At 40.2% G+C, this 18,077-nt stretch overlaps 1 protein-coding gene across 17 annotated transcripts in view; it reads right to left on the bottom strand.

Moving 5' to 3' along the window:
* Positions 1-18,077, bottom strand: part of LRRC7 (leucine rich repeat containing 7) — a 196,784-nt gene that overhangs the window by 49,873 nt on the left and 128,834 nt on the right. For 9 of the 17 annotated variants that reach the window (XM_081867115.1, XM_081867123.1, XM_081867125.1 and 6 more), the window contains 7 exons: positions 17,952-18,076; positions 13,146-13,196; positions 11,736-11,936; positions 10,155-10,266; positions 8,476-8,656; positions 5,665-7,342; positions 340-489 (listed from right to left, as the gene is read on the bottom strand). In XM_081867115.1, the coding sequence (XP_081723241.1) occupies positions 340-489; positions 5,665-7,342; positions 8,476-8,656; positions 10,155-10,266; positions 11,736-11,936; positions 13,146-13,196; positions 17,952-18,076 (2,498 nt within the window). Of the gene's footprint in view, positions 1-339; positions 490-5,664; positions 7,343-8,475; positions 8,657-10,154; positions 10,267-11,735; positions 11,937-13,086; positions 13,197-17,951; position 18,077 lie in introns of those variants that run through there. The other 8 variants (XM_081867128.1, XM_081867130.1, XM_081867124.1 and 5 more) reach the window with 6 other exon arrangements.

Below are 18,077 nucleotides of genomic sequence, written 5' to 3'. Positions count from 1 at the left end.
CTTGGTTGACATTAAACATCTACACCATTCTGACACCATCAACATCATTAACCAACTACAACATGAAACATGGCCCTCAGATTTCTCTGGTTCACATAAAATTGACTACATTAGTCTGCAACAAAAGAGCAGAAAGCAGCATGACTGTCACGTGGTGAGCCAATTACTTGAAGAAGCAAAGATATAAAGTCGGCAAGTTGTGTTAGCAACTTTGGTTTTTGAATTGCTTATAGGACACAAGCATGAATAGTAATGCAAATGCTAAAAAGGAAGAGGAAGGAGGGCATGAAAAAATATTACTGTGTTTTGTCTGATATATGCAGGCTATCTCATACTTACTTTCGGTAGAGGTAGCTCTTGATGCATTTGGTTTTCAAATTTAGATTTAGTCTGCAAGTTTAATGTCATGCTTCTGCCCGCATGCATTGCTGACAAACCTCCAGAGCGCAGCATGCCAAGGTTAACAGTGTTGTGCTTATAAGCAGCAGTCTGAGTAGAGGAAATAACAACCACGTGACAGGATATGAACACGCATGCTCATTAAGAGAAAGTACTGCACATATATGACTAACTTCACATGGTCTCATTTTAAGCAAACAAACAATACCAAGAAATAAGTAGCTTTTTATGCATGCACTGAGTCAGACAGAAGCACATAGAGTGCTAGTTGTACATAAAATGATTACCATAAAAAGACATTGACAAAAAAAAATCAAACAAGATATATTTTCATATTCACAGAATCATAGAATTGTAGAGTTGGAAGGGACCATGAGGGTCCCCTGGCCCAACTCCCTGCAATGCAGGAATCTTTTGCCCAATGTGGGGCTCAAACCCACGACTCTGAAATTAAAAGTTTCATGCTCTACTAACCGAGCCACTGTTTTTAATACAAAGCTATAGTAATTTATTTCAGGCAGAAGTGGGTATTACCCAGAGATTTTCTACAAACTTATGATAAAATATGCATTTCTTTTCTGCAAGTAATAAATTGGGTAGAAGAGGTTCTACTCTATATAATACGCTTCTTAAAAATGTAAGACATTTCTGGAGAGAATAAGGGTTTAAAGAGTCAAGGAAAATGGTAAAAAAAGAGTTTTGCACATCTGTTAGTTGCTGAACGACAGAAACATCTGGCTTGCTATGGTTTAGTTTCACAAAGAACCAGTCAAAATAACTGCTATCAAGAGCTGCTCCAATATATTGTAGTGGATGTATACCTATTTTGAATTTACACTTCAAAAGAACTACCCACACTATATACAATGTGATTAAAAAGATCAGTCAGCAAATGATCTTCATGAATAAATTATTCTGGATTTTATATATATATATATATATAAACAGCAATATAAAAAGTAAAGTGCACTGGGCAGTATTCACCCAACATGTCCCATCAGTGCAAGCCTGTATGAGGGCTTCTGCTTGTGCCATGGGGCTGTCCCCCATCTCCTCTCCCTGCACCCCCTGAAATTGGCTCTGGGTTGGTCACAGAACAGTGCTGATGGGACACTCCCCTTGGTGCAATGTTGAATTCCACCTATAGTGAGCATAGCTGTGGAAGTACATCTGAAAGATCTGCGCTTCACCTGTCCATGCAAATGAAGTAGTACACAGATCTCTCAAGTGTCAGCCTGAAAGCAATCACAATAATCAATGGAATAAGCTTGGCTCTTATGAATGCTCAGTGATTTACGGAAGCCACTAATGCCAGGGAGCCCACTGCATGGGCAGGTTTCCACGATGTTTCTGTGATGCCCTCTTTTGCCACTCCCCCTACTCCTATTTTGCTTCTGTCAGCCGACAGGAAAGGATGTTGGTTCCTAGTAATTTTTAAATATATATATATATTGAGACAGCTCTTTTGTACAGGGGAAATCATGCACAAAATAGTCGCATTAAAAATAAATTATAAAATTTGCCTTTGCAGGCACAGGAGGTTGGGAAAGAAAATGTGACGAAGAGCAGCAGCCTTTCATGCCAGAGACTCCAAATTGTCACATGACTTGGGAGTGACACACTTTTTGAAAAACTGCTGTTTTGTGCAAATCTGGGATATCAGAATACTTGTATTTAAGAAGTAATTCTGGTTTTTTAAAATAAAGAAATGTGTATGCTTGTGTAAGGAGACCTTAAGTTTCCTTTTCCTTTTCCAAATTCTAGAAACCCCTCTGCCCACTGTACAGCATTAAAGGATTCAGGTTCAGGGCTAGAAACCAGCACCAAACCCAAGCACAGCAAAAGAAGATTTCAACAAACGTGAGGAAGAAATAAAGTAACCCTTTTCGCTTGTCTTTCCCCTGTGAACTCCAAACAGCAACACAAAACTCTTGTTCCAGGCTTGTTAGAGCCTGAATAGGACCATTCCTTAGGAGATGAGAATGCTTTGCAATGCTTTATTGTTGATTTGAAGGCTTATTGTCGTATTTTTCTTAGTAATCAGTGTATCTGAGAGCCAGGCTAAAATTTTCATAATTTTTTTTATGATGTCTGATTTCCAAAACTGAACCAATTAAATAAATTTTTGTACATCTTAACTGATACACCAGAATAAATATAATTTGGTTTATAATTCATCTAGTGTTTCTGCAATTTTTATTCATTCATTCTAACAGCTTTGCTTTAAAATCTATCTTGCTGCAATTTTGTAGTCTCTAGTCAGTTTTTCTTAAACAGGGGGCTGGGACCCAAGAGATGGCCATGGGTCATTTTCAGGAGAACCTCAGTGTCACAGCCTGCCCAGCGCCTTCTCACTTGCTGGCCCCACCCCCCAGCCATGCCATTGTCTTTTGATTGAACCAATGCCAACCCTAGCAACTCCTTGCATGCTAAGTAATGGTGACCAGGAGATGGAGAAGTTTGGGGAGGGTGGGGAAGAGAGAAGGGAGGTCTCACTCCTCTGAGGGGAAGCAGCCAGAGGAGCTCCTGAAGGAAATTAGAAAGGGAGATAAAAGGTTAATATTTACACTAATTATTAAAAATAAACCAACTGATAGTGGAAAGGATAGGGACGAGAGAATAAAGTTGTTATGGAAGGAAGTGAAGATAAAAAGGACCAGGGTGAAAGTTAGAACGAAACTGGCAGGTTCAAGGGAAGGGGAATAGATTTGTGTGACAACAGAATGGAAGAAATTACAATAGATTAGTAAAAATACTCTGAGAGGCATTTAGAAGTGGGAAAGGAAAAATATAAAATAAAAAGCCTTCTCCATTTAGAGTCAGACTTAAAGTCTCTGGATTGATTGGCAAACTCTGCCTAAAGTGGAGAGGATGAGTTGCAATACTTCCAGAGCGAATGTCTATATTTTGCTTGAGGGAAGCTGAGGTATTGAACTCCTTGCTACAATGAAAATGCTATGGTAAATAATTAAACAATTTCCAAAGATGGTTTAGCTATCAATAGAAAAGTGATGTCAGCCAGCCAATCATGCCAAACTCCACTTCCATAGGCCACTATTCTACAACTTGTAGGCCTCGGTAATTTTCAACAAGTTTATGTGGGCTCTGGCGACAGCAGGGTGGTGAAATCTGAGAACGCCAGGTCTAAGCCCAAGAAATTGTCTTTTATTTAGTTTAAGTGGTTCACTGTTCTATATGACATCAGGTGTGGGACAGGCAAAGACCTCAGCCGAAAGGGAGTCTGCAGGTACTGCTGATCAGCTGACTGGTGGCACCTACAAAGCCCTGTGTACAGGACTTCACAAGACCCAATGATGATCTGATCAGCAGATCTTGCAAAGCACCTTGTAAAAAGCTATACAAGAATGCTTTGCAAGACCTGACAATCAGTTCATCATTGGCGCTTGGCAGACTGATTTGGCCTGCTCTCCAACCCCCTTTAAATAAATAAAAACAAATAAATTGTATTACTGAATGGATAGTTCAGCTCTCAGTGAGCCACAGCTAAATTGTGAATTACCTTCTTTGAAAAACACATGATGATATCAAAAGATATGAAACAGTCTACAAATTTTGCTCCATTATGGTTATTTCTGAAATATAATCACTTATTGCAGTCACTGAATGACAAACCAATATGTATCTGGGAGTATAAGGAAGGGTAATTTTGTGAAAGCAAATCTGAGAACAAGGTCTATAGGCTTCCAATTTTCCAGGATGATTTCAGCATTTTTGACAGCCACATTTGGCAATCTCAATTTTCACTTATTTTATGAAAGCATCTGGTGAACTGTAGGACTAAAATTATACATGAATTGGTCTTTCGTAATTCATCTTATTTCCAATAGTAGTTGACTGAAGGCAAACAGGTTCCTGAGGAAGACTGTATGAGACACACAGCATTTAACGAGTACAAGGTGATGCAAATAGAAAAACAGCCAACAGGGTGAATGTTTAAGTTCCTTGTTAAGCCCCCCCTCCCCCCGGCCATTTATACAAGGCAGCAATAAGGTTGCAATTTAAGATGGAAGACCAGCTTCATAATCCTCCTCCCTTCAAACTATTCTCCCACTGAAAAGTTTCCACTCCAGTTGCTTTTACCTTCACTGAGGAAAACATGAGTACCTGCATTTTGGGGTGTGGGTGTGTGACAGATGTACAAATGGAATAAAGTGGAAAGGTTAAGAAGCTCCTTTTCCTCCTGTACTAGTCTTCCACTTCAAACTGTAGCCTCAATGGCTGCACAGTATATTAGACTTTTTTCAAAAGAAAATAATGGAACTACATGTAGTATGTAGTTTTTCTCAGAATTCCTTCCAAATGCTTTCTGGATATATCAGTTATAAGATGTTTTATTCATTTACTTCTTATCACCATTTCAAACAAGACCTCATTCTTAATTCTTCACGCCTTGGAAACTGTGTCTCATGTCAATGAATTACTCTGCACATTTACCAATAATAAATGTTAAGTGACAAACACTTCCTAACATAGAAAATATAAGTTATAGTTGGTCTCTGTTGGGGCTTTACGTATTTCAACCCGTTATCCTAAACACACTTGGAAATAAGTTAAATGTAAATCAACTGACTTACTTCCAAGTACATAGATTTAAGACATGGGGTACCAGAACAAAAGTAATAGTAGCTTATTTGTTAATCAATGGCTAAATTTTCTAAAAGAAATCCTTAATTAAATCTGCCATGATCCAATAGTTCTGGTACATGAAGATGGTTCACACATGCATATCTGACTTTGTGCACACAAGGGGATGGACTGATTCATAATACAGCCACTGAAGATTGTGCTATTGAATTCTGTAGAGTTGTGGAGTATCCCCATTAACTATAAACCTGCCAAAGTCAGTATTTCCAATACTTTTGCTTTGGAATTTGTCTTTAATATTTTTCCTATGCACTGTAAAGGCTAGCAAATAAAACAAATATTTAAATTATAAACTATTTTTGTGATTTCCTTTGAGCTTCATAAATTACCCACTACTAGAAGACCGAGATTATCATTTTTGCATTTTAAAAAACAACAGTATATCAGGGAAGAACTTCTCCAATGCTTCCCAAAGCAACCCTAATTCTAACTCATTATGTATAAACTGTAACAAAATACATTTCATGGTTTATTAATTCAGTACACAAATCCAGGAATTATTACTGGATAACATATTAATCACTGCAAGCAGATTTCTTTATATATATATAGAAATATAAAAACTAAAAGGCATTAATTGCAGAGAAATGCCAAACATACCCTGTCTAACCTTCTAGCTTCTATATGTCTAAGTAGCTGTTGTCTCCAGTCAGCGGGCATTTTACCACAGCTCTCATTTCCCTTCACAGGGGTAGGCCTTGTCTTTAAATCAGTGTTATCTGACGGCTTGTCACCATAGTTACCCAAGTTATAGTCTGATGGTATCTTTTCCAACAGAGCTGCCATTGTAGGCCTAGCTGAAACTGGCCTGGTTTGGGAGGTACCATAACTCTCTGTACTGTAGCTTCTTGCAGACAATGGCCTCCTTTGAGTAAGGTTTTTAACTGGAAAACTTCCAGATTGGGCTTTCACTTCTTGATATGAAGGGTGTTCATCTTCATACCTGCCATTTCTTTTGAGGAATTGGGATTCAGACACTTGCATGCTGCTTTGGCGTTCCATGGGTCCTCTATACTGGTGTCTGTTATACCTATCGCTCTGAGGCAGTTCGTGTGGTTCACTGACTCTTCTATACATTGACATATCTGTGGAACTGGCCAATGAATCTGCTCTTCTCAAAAACCCAGCCCTTGATCCCTGACTTGAGTACTGAGTGTTGACAGTCTCCTCATTAACAGAAGGCTGGGAGAATGAAAACATGTGCTCCATGGGTGGATACCCTCGGTAGGCTCTTGGGCTAACCAAATCCTTTGAGACAGTTTTAGTCTGCTGGGGAATGTACTCTGGAGTGTGTTGAAAAGGTGGCGGAATCCTCTTTTCGGCTTTCACTTCCACTGATCCTTGAGGATTAAAACTTTGGTCAAACTGGTACACTTTTTTAGTTACAGAAGGCTTTTGCTGCTGCTGCACCTTAACACTTCCATAGGTCAGCAACTCATCATCAAGCATTGGCACAGACTGGCTACGGGACATGCTAGACATTCCATGTTCTGGACCCATCATTTTATCTGGCCTCTCATGCATACCGGCATTGTCCGTCGTAGCTGCATAGTTCTCTAGCGGTATATTATAAACTTTATATGCGCCAATGTCTATCTCATCTATACTTTGTGACTTCTTAAACCTATTCGTTTTCAAGTCCCTCATCATTGGCGAAAGCCTCTCTGTGCTCTTGCTGATAGAAATGACGTTTTTAGAAGGATCCGGGCGACAGTGAATATGCGAAAACACATTACCAAGACTTCTGTTAGCATTTGACTCATGATACTCCCACGGTGTTCCTGGAGAAAAAGTGCTAGCTATTTCCGCAGAATCTTTAACAAGATCCTTCCTTTCAGGTAAAGGGCTGGTGGTAGGGGTGCTCTCCAGCTTAGAAGGAAAGGCTGTCCTATCTTCAAAAGGGCTAGGGGTTCTTGTCCAGTTCTGCCAAGGGTTTGATGGAGGCACTTCTGATTCTGGTGTATTTCTGAGAGTAGGCTGTTCAAGTTCTAGGGGGATACCAACTATCCTGTCTTGCCTAATTAAAGGCCTGCGTCCGTGAGCAGATGTGCTTCTTGATTTAGAGCTTAAGAGGGGGTTAGCGCTTGGATTCTCCACCGTGCTCTCTTCTGCTACAAATCCCGTGTTATCATAGTGAGAGCCATCATTCCAGCTGTCAGCAAAGGTGTCGCTCATTGGACGCCTCTCGTTATGTTGTTGTAAGTTTCCTGCTGGAGCAGACTCCCGTTGACTGAGCAATGGCTTTGTTTCAAGAGGTTGAGGAAAAGATTGGACAAGCCTGGAGAAAACAAGAAGAAAGATTGGTATTAGATAAGGAAGCTATCACAGCAGAATAAAATGCTAATAAATATCTTACTATTATTGTTTTGTTTAACCCGTGATTGAATGGAAGCTTTAGCTTGTTTGGAGTGGGAACAAAGAGAAAGCACACAAAAAGAGAAATATCACAATTTATATGTATATGAAAATGGCTTTGCATAAATCTAAAAATCTGCCTCCAAAAAAACTCTGGTATAAAAATCTCTATGCTAGTGACAGATAAGCACATAGTACTGAGCCTGCACGCAAAGTGAAAGTCTCTTTGAAAACTGAGTCTGTATCTATGGTGGGACAAAGTTGCTTATATAGGATTCTGCATGCATGGTGTAAATGTAGACAGTACAGAAAACCTTGATGACACGTAATCATTTTGTACGTTTTTCATTCTCGTCAGCTGAAAAATGGGTAAGATGGACGAACTGCTATTCAACTATTGTAATCTACTTTGAAAGTTTGCAGATAGACCTGAATTTTGGGTAGAAGTTGCCGGAGTAATTTCCACCCGTAAGGCATAATTCCTCTGGGCCTTGACATGGAAAAAGGTGCCCTTCCTCTCGCCTACAAACATGGGCCTTTCCGCAGAGGTGCCTAGTTGTGGGGAAGAACTTACTCTGCTCTGGTTGCTCTGCTCTTCTCCCTCTCCTGCTGTTGAGGGGGCAGGGATGCTGCTACACTTACCTTTTTTTGCACAATGCTTCACTTATTTGCAGTAGTGCCAGTGTGATGTCGTTCCAAGTGCAGCAGGTTTTCTCCAACTGTATGCAGTACTAGACTTCTTAGAAGTCTTGTGTACACCTGTAGTATACCAGCTCCCAGCCTAGCAGTACTTCCTGAGACATGATGTCACATAGTCACATAGGTGTCCTAGGAAGCACTGCTAGTTCAAAGAAAAAACAAAGGCATCTCAATCATGCTGCTGCTCCTGCTAGTCTGGCCCTAGTGACTTCCTGTCTGTTTTGTTTTAATACGAGGGTTGATATCATCATCATCACCATCATCATCTTTTATTTAAGCTCTTTGTACTTTTGGCTGTCTGAGATGCCTTTATGGTCAGATCCAGTGTTTCAAGTGGGGTCTACAAAGTAAACACACCTGTTACCCCACAAAGAATTATTCACTGCATCTTTAGCTGTAGTCTGCAAGGACCCCATTTTAACACGAGCGTTAGAAGACCCTGAAGATGCCTGTGAAGGTGAATAGTCTGAATAGGTGCCTGAAGAAACACTGTTATTCATGCAGTGAACTTTATCTGCTTCAGATTCATCTGTTGATTCTAAAACAAGCACAGAAAGAAATATGAAATTAATAGTTGAACAGAAGATTGAACACAGAGACATATATACAACAACTACTGTAATTAGCTTGGAAATGTGATTTCCACTTCTATATCATACAAATATAGCAAGCCATGAACTTATCCCTGGGATGTTCAAAGACACCTAAGACATTTGTACAGCAGTACCACCTCCCTTTCCCATCCATCTTCAGCCAAGATGCTGTATCATCTGACTGTATCAATCTACAATTATTGGTCGGTGTATTACTTTACTATTATCCTTATAAACATTGTGCCTTGTGAGATGGAACATTTTTTTTTTTTCATTTTTAAAAGATCCTTTTTCCCCTTTCCTACACTTACGAACCTGACCAAACTGCTACTGTCTTGAACGCCCCACCCCCAATTTTGGCTACTGCTGAACATAATAATTTAGTATTTATTTTTAATGACACATATAGCCTTCTTTATACACTATATCCCACACTCAGGGCCAAACCAAATGTGACATGGGAGATTTCCCAATATTTATTTTTTAAAAAACAGGCACAGGGAGTTTTGTCAGGGCAGCAGTGATTAGGAAGGATTTAATCACCTTCATACCCATGCCCAATACTAGGAGTGGCCCAAGTGAGGCACTGACCCACAGTCCAGATAGTTTGAGGGGCTTGTTCACTTAGTAGGCTGCTTACCTGCCCACCATTTGCTCATAATTCTTGCATAGAAGGAAGAGCCATTCATTTAAATGGGGTTTTATCCAAATTAAGAGGGCTTAGAACAACTGCTGCCTATATTACGTTCTGAGAGTACTGAAACTACTTTAGATTTCTTTTCCGTACATTACATATGTGCCAAGTTGACCCAGGAGAAGAGAAGGCAGACAGGCAGTTTTAAGGGGGGGGGAGGCATCCACAGAGGGTTGCGGGGGGGGGGGGGAATGCAGGGAAGGAAGAAGAGACTCAGTTCCCCAGGCACAGTCACAGAGAGGTGCATTAAAGTGGCAGAGAATGTGATACATGGGAGAAGAAAGTGATTGGAATGAAAAGGAAGATGAGAGGGAGACAAAAAAGCAATACCAGCCGGTGTAAGGAAATAGAAGCTGAGGCAAAAAGGAGGGTGACAGAAATATTGCAATATGCAAATGTAAGCAGGCAGACAGAAAAAAAAGGTATGGGGTGGGACCAAGAATGGAAGGGAGCGTAGTTTGAGGAGGTAAGGGAGGGGACAAGAGGCCTAGTGGTACCCTGTGTCTAAGGCCCCCAGGAACCTGGGGCCTGACCTTTTCATACCATTTAAAGTTGCTATTAGTCTAAGGAAAAGGGGTAGGAGAGAAATATAGATAGCTGTGTATCTAAATCGACTGGCTTTGCATATTAAACATAATTTCCAATTTGATTCTGGCTAAGTGTAAAAAAGAGAATACAGTGTTGAGCACATTTTTCTGCTGCATTTTTCATTGTTTGTCACGTTCAATATCTATAAAGTGACTTAGTACCTTTTTTCTCTTTACCCAATAGGACAAGTTTAGGTTGGTACAATGGTGCTTCAGTCATGGAGGGACGAAGTTCCCCTATCCTCATATCATTCACAGCATGTACATATGGGTCCTGTAAAATGCAATAATATTGTGGAATATTATAAAAAGATAGCCCAGCAAGTGATACTTTAATGATGAAATTTTATCAGGAGCATGGAATTATAAAACTTCCAAGCACGAATGCTGACCAGGCAAATGTGACTTTAATTGTCATAGAATGATGTTTAAAAAAAGTACAATTGGTACTCATATTTACACAGCCTGCATAGGGTCAGTGGCTTGGGCTCCACCTTGTGGATGAAGGCAGAAGAAACTCTCAAGGTGTGGCTCTTAATCAGCATGGAATCACACACCCTCAGTAGGGTAAAATAACAAATGATGCCTACTTTCCTAATAATCTAGAAACACCACGGCCTGTGAGATGAGTTCTGCTTGAACTAATAGAGGCCTGTCTGATCTTAGGTGGGAAGAAGCTTAACTTTGTGCTTTGTGCTCACAGCTATTTTGCCCTGGACAAATGTACAGTTGGTGGTAGCGTATTTTATTTTATTTTAACCGATCACTACCTGCTTTTCTTGATAGTTTTCTGCCACCTTACTCTGCTACCAATTTCAGGCCTCCCCTTCCCCTTTTATATCTGAAACAGTCCCGTGTGGTAGGCTCGGTAAAGTTAATATAGGCACATAAACAGCAGTTCTTATCAAGAGATTGTGGGGAGATTCAGGGGACCCAAAGTACACAGTGTATCGGGTCTAGGAAATCCTGTGGGCATCCATGGATGGACCCGTTACAGTCTGGTCTGTCCCAATTGGGCATGGGGAGGGAACTAAGGCTGCTCTGCCCTATTCCTGAGAAATGCCTAAAAATCCGCATGGAAATGCACATTTTAAAAAAATAACAAAAAAGTTTTTAAAAGTATTTAAGACTTTTAAAAATAAGGCATCTACCTGCCCACAGCCTGGGGCTGCTAGTGCAAGCAGCTTCTTGCCACTGTGTGCTTTGAATGCAAATACAGCAAGTTTACCTAAGAGTGAGAGAACTTGATGTTTACAGGCAGAAAGCCATGTTCTTCCTGTACAATTCCCCCTGAGAAAGGATGTCATCAGTTCTCATTGCTCCCAGGGGAATCTTCCTGTATTTGCATTTAGAGTGCGCTGCAGCAAGGAGCAGCAGACATTTGATTGATCTGACCTCAGCCTTGCCTGTTTGGGCCATGCCCCAGCCTTGGTACCTGACAATCAACAGCAGACCCTGCTGAGGCCTGACAATTTCTGTGTCATGCAATGCTGGCAATACCCGTTTTGTTCTGCGTAGTATGAGAACTACATGATATTTGGCCCAATAATAATAATAAAAAGAAAATCAGAAGGGCAGCACTGAAAGGTGAAGCAAATTATATCTAATAGGGGGGTAAGAGGGAAGGAAAGGGGTTATAGATCGGCCTACTTCTGCTTACATACAACCCTCTGAATAAAGAGATCTATATTGTACTGATCTTAAAATAAGCTCCTGATTGTTTAAATAACACTGTCATGTTACCTCCACGGATATATCCTTTGCTGTCATTGGCCACTTGTGCTCATATTTGTCTTTCACAGCTTGTTCTGCACTGACGGTTGGTGTTGCATTCTCAGGCCTCATTCCATGGCTAGGTTTACCCACCAGATTTTGAACAGATTTCACCATATTCTTTAAATCTTCTGGGTATGGAGTTGGATAGCGCTTTAAGTTTATTTCAACCTGAGCAGTCGTTTAACAAAATAAATTAAAACCACAAATAGGAAACAAAAACCATTATTAAACTTCTAGTTTTGATTATCAAGGCTATACAAAACAGAAAACACAGAGACAGTGAATTTAGGCATTTGAGACAACGTTAACATAAAACTGTGCCTTTGAAATGCTAAAGCCTATGTCATTTACAACATGGTGAATGCAGAATAAAAGCCATTGGTGACTGAATGTAATTTCTTTCCCACTTGCCTAGAACTGCATAATGCAATAATACTTGGACTGAAATTACACCTTGATGTTCAGACTGCTAAACATCACTTTAATGGCTCAGGTAGAATCTAGAACTTCACTTGCATATGGGAAGTCATTCTGGATTTATAAAACAACACTGTGATAGCTTATTTGAAAAGACTGTGAGCAATCCAAAAAAGATTAGATGTTCCTAAATCCTTCTGAAATCAATAGGACTTGAGTACGCTTCAATTTTAACGGATTGCATTCAATAAAAATTGAGGGCTCCCCACCTCATTTAATGGATGTGTATTTGTACAAAAGTGTGATATAATTTTTACTACAAAGGAAAAAATTGCATGTAAAGCCAAGGTTCAAATGCAGACACAAGTTAATAGGCAACCATTCAAAAAGCTTGACTGATGTGAAGAGAACAAACTATGGTAGCAACTTGCACTGAGCGTTGAAATATAATAAAGTATGCATTACAGACAAGCACATCCAAACATGGATCTCAATAGCAAATGTGAAATATTATGTTACAAGGAAATGTACAGCTCCAGTAAGAAAACTAACTAAGTGATGTGTGGAATAAAGTACTGCTATTGTTCTAATTGCCTTACAGTTGAAAGAATGTAATTGCTGCTGGTCTAACTTAATCACTTGCTTTTCTACATGACCTGGGCCATGGTATACGTAAGATTTACACATAACCTTAACAATAACTGGGATGTAAATCAAATACTACATGCACTGCAAAGGTTGCTAAGAATACAGTGTAACTAATTAACTATGTAAGGAAATTTGAGTAAAGTTAATTTATCTTAGGTAAATATTAACTTTCACTATTAAACATACTCGCAGATGTGCTAGATAGAATTAGGGTGAAGAAAATCCCATAGTTGATATTAAAAATGATAATTACCAATGAAGTCTAGACTCCCTTTCTATTCATGGTCTTTTATGTTTCACATTTAAAGTTACCTCAGAAGTAGCATGCCGCTGGGGATAAAAACCTTCCAAAGTGCAATATTCCTGGATAGAAGAATTTCTTTTTTAATTTCTACTGTCAAATTCATTTCAGCAAACAATGATACACTTGACCAAAATCAAATTTCACAAGACTCATCAGAATAAAGTTATTATGAATATTAAGAACTATTACCAAATGTATAATTTTAAATAACATAAAATTACAAACCAAATCCTATGAAACTTAGATGAATATGCAACCAACCAATCACCAGGCACACATTTCATTGAGAACTGTGCCCTTAATATTAAGGATTATTTCACCACTCTGGAAATGTCTTCATATCAGCCAAACAGACAGGTGCCTGCAGTTGATATTGCAAATGCACAGATAGCCATGATGTCAAAGAAATTTTGTATGCGCTTTAAACACTGTGAGTCCCAATATTACTTGCATGTTTACTGGATAAACATATGAGAATCATCACCAAACACCCAGGTATTGAACTGATCTGTAACTATTTGATTATGTTTTAAGATAGAATAAATATAATTAATATAAGCAGAATAATGTAACAGAAACATTTAACATGATTTATTTTTAATATGTTTAGTACTGTAAAGGTTTAGCACCAGTGTGACTTTAAAAAAATCTATTTAATACATTAAAATTGGTTTTACACTGATATAATTGACAGCACTCCTGTGGATTTTCATCTTTATTTTGGGGGGAAAGTGGGTATTGTATATGCACCTGTACGTACGTACGTATGTACGTACGTTTGTGTGTGTGTGTGTGTGTGTGTGTGTGAGAGAGAGAGAGAGAGAGAGAGAGAGAAAGAAAGAAAGAAAGAAAGAAAGAAAGAAAGAAAGAAAGAAACCCAAGATCCTGCCCACAGCTACCACTTTCAGGCCCACTTATTACTGCTACGGATCCCCTGACCACTGCCACATGCAACTCTTGAGTGCAAAAGATTATCTACCCCTGACGCAGGCAAATAGATCACTTTTCTAGTTTGTGAATTAACAAAAAATGATAAAATTTAATTTTTTACCACCATTCAGAAACACGCTTATCTTTATCCTATGAATAAAAAAATGGTGATGAGCTGAACATAAGTTCACCTGTCTAGCATGACATCAAAAGTTTTGAAACCCAGTTTATCTTATTTTTAAGCAAAAGGACACCTGGCGAAATTGCCCACTGCAGCTACCTGGACCCTTGACACAAAAGCCCCTTGAGAAGGTCAAGAGCCCTCCTGCACTGTGTGTTGCAGGAGACTACAGTATAAGCGGGAAAACACACCAAATCAGGCAGAGGAATCTTGCATGCTGTTGGTACAAGATTCTTCTTCCTGGTTTTGTGTGATTTCCCCCTACTACTATAGCCCCACATGATACAGACCACACCGCTCAGGACCTCCTAGAGAAACACTGTGAAGGAGTACAGGGCTGCAGGAAAGAGCCATTGTATGAGCTGTTTTCTGCTCACTCAGCATTAGACAGAACCATATTTTTATATACAGGTTTCTTTTTTAATTGTTTACTAAAATGAAAACGGAAGCTGAAATGAATAAAGCCATTAAAAAGCATTATTTACTGACATTTATACAGATGGGATTTAATTGTACAGTCTCATTGATTAGTTCAAACCTTTCAGGCATAAAGGCAACGTTACTGGAAGTGACTGTGTTTTGATTTTCAATAAAATAACATTAGAAGTATAAGAAATGTTGATTGTCATGTGAAGATATATGGGAAGTGAAATAACACAGGCTATGGCTTAACATGGAACTACTTAGCCTCTTCACTGCTTTAAAACATCTTTTGCCATTCTCCTGTACAAAAATGAACCCTCATAAGTATGTGTGTCCTAGAGAGCTACCAATACAGTTTTTGTTTTGCTTTCTATTTGCTAAAAAAAGTTTTATATATTTTACTTTTTAAAGGGATATCCACAAAAAGTCAGATACAATGGATGAATATCCCACTGCGTCCATACATACATTGCTCATTTTTGCGACAGTATGCTTTTTGATCCAGCAGAAGCTCATGTTAGTGGAAAGTGGCAAAGGCGATTTTAGCTCATTCCCTTCTCTGTGCAGCTCCCCCAAATTTGTTCAACAGGAAATCCTTTGGAACAGTTATGTAAGTAGTTAAGGGGACTGCAGAAGAAAGGGGGAGTCTATGGAAAACACTTCCTTCCCTTTGGCTCACATACACCTCCACTGGATCAAAGAACCTTCTTTCAGCAGAGGGATGCCGCTGGATACAACCCAATCTTACTTTTCATTTTAATAAAGTATTATTTTTGTTTGAGGATTATATGAAGAGTAAGGCAGTTTCCCACCCTCTCAGATATCTGTAGAATAAAAGAGGGAAATAGAGTAAGAACTCAAGAAAGACAGGTCTGATTTTTCTTTATTCCTGGCAACTAACATCAATTTCAAGGCTTGTTCCAAAAACAAATGATTTGACTAATAGATGTGACTCTTGACCTCGGTCAATCTCATTTTAAAGTAAAACATATTTGCCCCAAAACAGCAAGGCAATGCTTTTACAAAACAGCTGCTGGAAGTACTTGGTTTTGACACACATCAGGTGTACTTGCTTGCTAGAATACCGTATTTTTCACCCTATAGGACGCACTTTCCCCCCTCCAAAAATGAAGGGGAAATCTGTGTGCGTCCTATAGGGCGAATACAGGCTTTCGCTGAAGCTTGGAGAGCGAGAGGGGTCGGTGCGCACCGACCCCTCTCGCTCTCCAGGCTTCAGGAAGCTATCAGCAAGCCTGGGGAGCCCGCGGGAGTTCCCACAGGGCTCCCTAGGCTGTGGATAGCAGCCTGCCGCCCAGCGCGTGGGGCACCCTGAAGCAGAGCGCCCCTCGCGCCGGGCAGACATCCGCAGCGTAGGGAGTTCCCGCAGGGCTCCCTAAGCTGCGGATAGCAGCCTGCAGCCCAGCGCGAGGGCGCCCTGAAGCAAAGCGCCCCTCGCGCCGGGCAGACATCCGCAGCGTGGGGAGCCCTGCGGGAGTTCCCGCAGGGCTCCCTAAGCTGCGGATAGCAGGCTGCCACCCGGCGCGAGGGCGCCCTGAAGCAAAGCGCCCCTCGCGCCGGGCAGACATCCGCAGCGTGGGGAGCCCTGCGGGAGTTCCCGCAGGGCTCCCTAAGCTGCGGATAGCAGCCTGCCGCCCGGCGCGAGGGCGCCCTGAAGCAGAGTGCCCCTCGCGCCGGGCAGACATCCGCAGCGTGGGGAGCCCTGCGGGAACTCCCCAGCTTCTTCTCCCCAGCGCCAGCCCCACAAGCTCGGGGGACAGCGGGGAGGTGGAGCGCCGCCATACCGCTGTTCCCCGACCTGGTTTGGTTTCCCCGACCTGGTTTGGGGGGGGAAATAAAGGGAATTTCCCCCCCTTTATTTCCCCCCCCCCAAATGAGGTGCGTCCTATGGGATGGAGCGTCCTATGGGACAAAAAATACGGTATAATAATCATGTCAAGGCCAACTCCAATTCTGAATGTGGAGCAGATTGGGCATATTTTTAATATAAAGATCAGAAAATAATTTCTGTATTATTGAATATTGTGTAAAATGCATGCTATATGGGCTGTCTTTGTGGGCTGGAAACCTAAGAAATACTTCTAGTGAACACTGAAGATACTATTGAAAAGATAGAGCTGAATTCCCACTAAGTGGTCTTCATGTTTGTTATATTATGGGCTTATGAATCCTTTCATTGGTTTTGAAAGAACAAATGCATATGAACACTGAGACTGCAAAGTTTTTTTGTGCAGGAGACAGAAATTCAAGAAAAAACATCTCTTGTACTAAGGTGACAATTTCAGCTGTCACTGAAATGTAATATTCAAGGTGTTGAAATTTTGGTGGCTGTGGAATGATTACTTGGAGCTAAATATAGCAATCTGATGAGCAATAGATCAGCCATTTTTGTGTCTTATAAAGTCTTTTGTGCCTTGTTTAAACTTCTGAAAGAAGATATTTACGTCAGGACTTGTTAATTAACTTGACTCCTACAATATTTTTTCCCTGTGCAACTGCCATTTCACATTACACTTGGCTTGTATAAAGGAATCTAACCTATTTCCCTCCCTCAATTTTATACAGAACAGAAATATCTGCTTAAAAGGCTGTTTGTTTCATCTGATGTGACAGTTCTGAGTTAGCGAATTAGAAATGGTCTTTGTGAACCTAAGCCATCAGTTTCTATTGATCACACATTGTTATCCTTTTGGTAATTGTGTCTCATAAACAGCACAGCAAGATTCACTTCTATCAGTTTCATTTCTGTTCTGCAAAACAAGATTTGCAGTGAGGCAATATCTAATTCTTACTCTCTCTATATATTTGTAAAAGTGCCAATCCCTTTAGTTCTAAATGTCACATGCTTTAAGGGGACATTATGGCAAATATCAAGAGAAGAAAATATGTGTATCAGCAGGTTGACTTTTAAAGGCAAGAGCAAACTTCTGGACTGCACTTAAATGAGGAAGCCCATCAAAGAGGACTTTCTAATTGACAACTGTGGAATATGAGATTTTAACAGTGCATCTGGAAATTTCATGTACCCTAGCCAGCAATTGAAGGTCCAATCATGACAGTAGGAATCACAGTCAAATTCTTAAAGAGATTTGCAGTGCAATCCATTGCATGTCGAAGTAAGCACCACTGAGTTCAATGGGACTTATTTTCAGATAGGTGAGTATAGGATTGCAGCCTTACTCATGTCTATATTGGTTAAACACACACTTAGCAACACCTACTTATTTACTACAAAAAAACCAAGGATGATAATCCTAGTTACCTTAACTTTTCCTGCATTTTCCTCCTCTTCCTTTTTTTCTTCGAATTCAAAGGCAACAGTCATACGTTGCTGTCTTTGCTCCTCCCATAGAGTAGGATTAAAACTATCACTGTCAGACTGGAAATC

The sequence above is a fragment of the Podarcis erhardii genome (assembly GCF_964252035.2).
Source record: "Podarcis erhardii genome assembly, chromosome: 6".
In the NCBI taxonomy this organism is placed as follows: Eukaryota; Metazoa; Chordata; class Lepidosauria; order Squamata; family Lacertidae; genus Podarcis; species Podarcis erhardii.
Note: the sequence above shows the minus strand (reverse complement) of the source record. Positions and strands in the feature narration are given on the sequence as shown.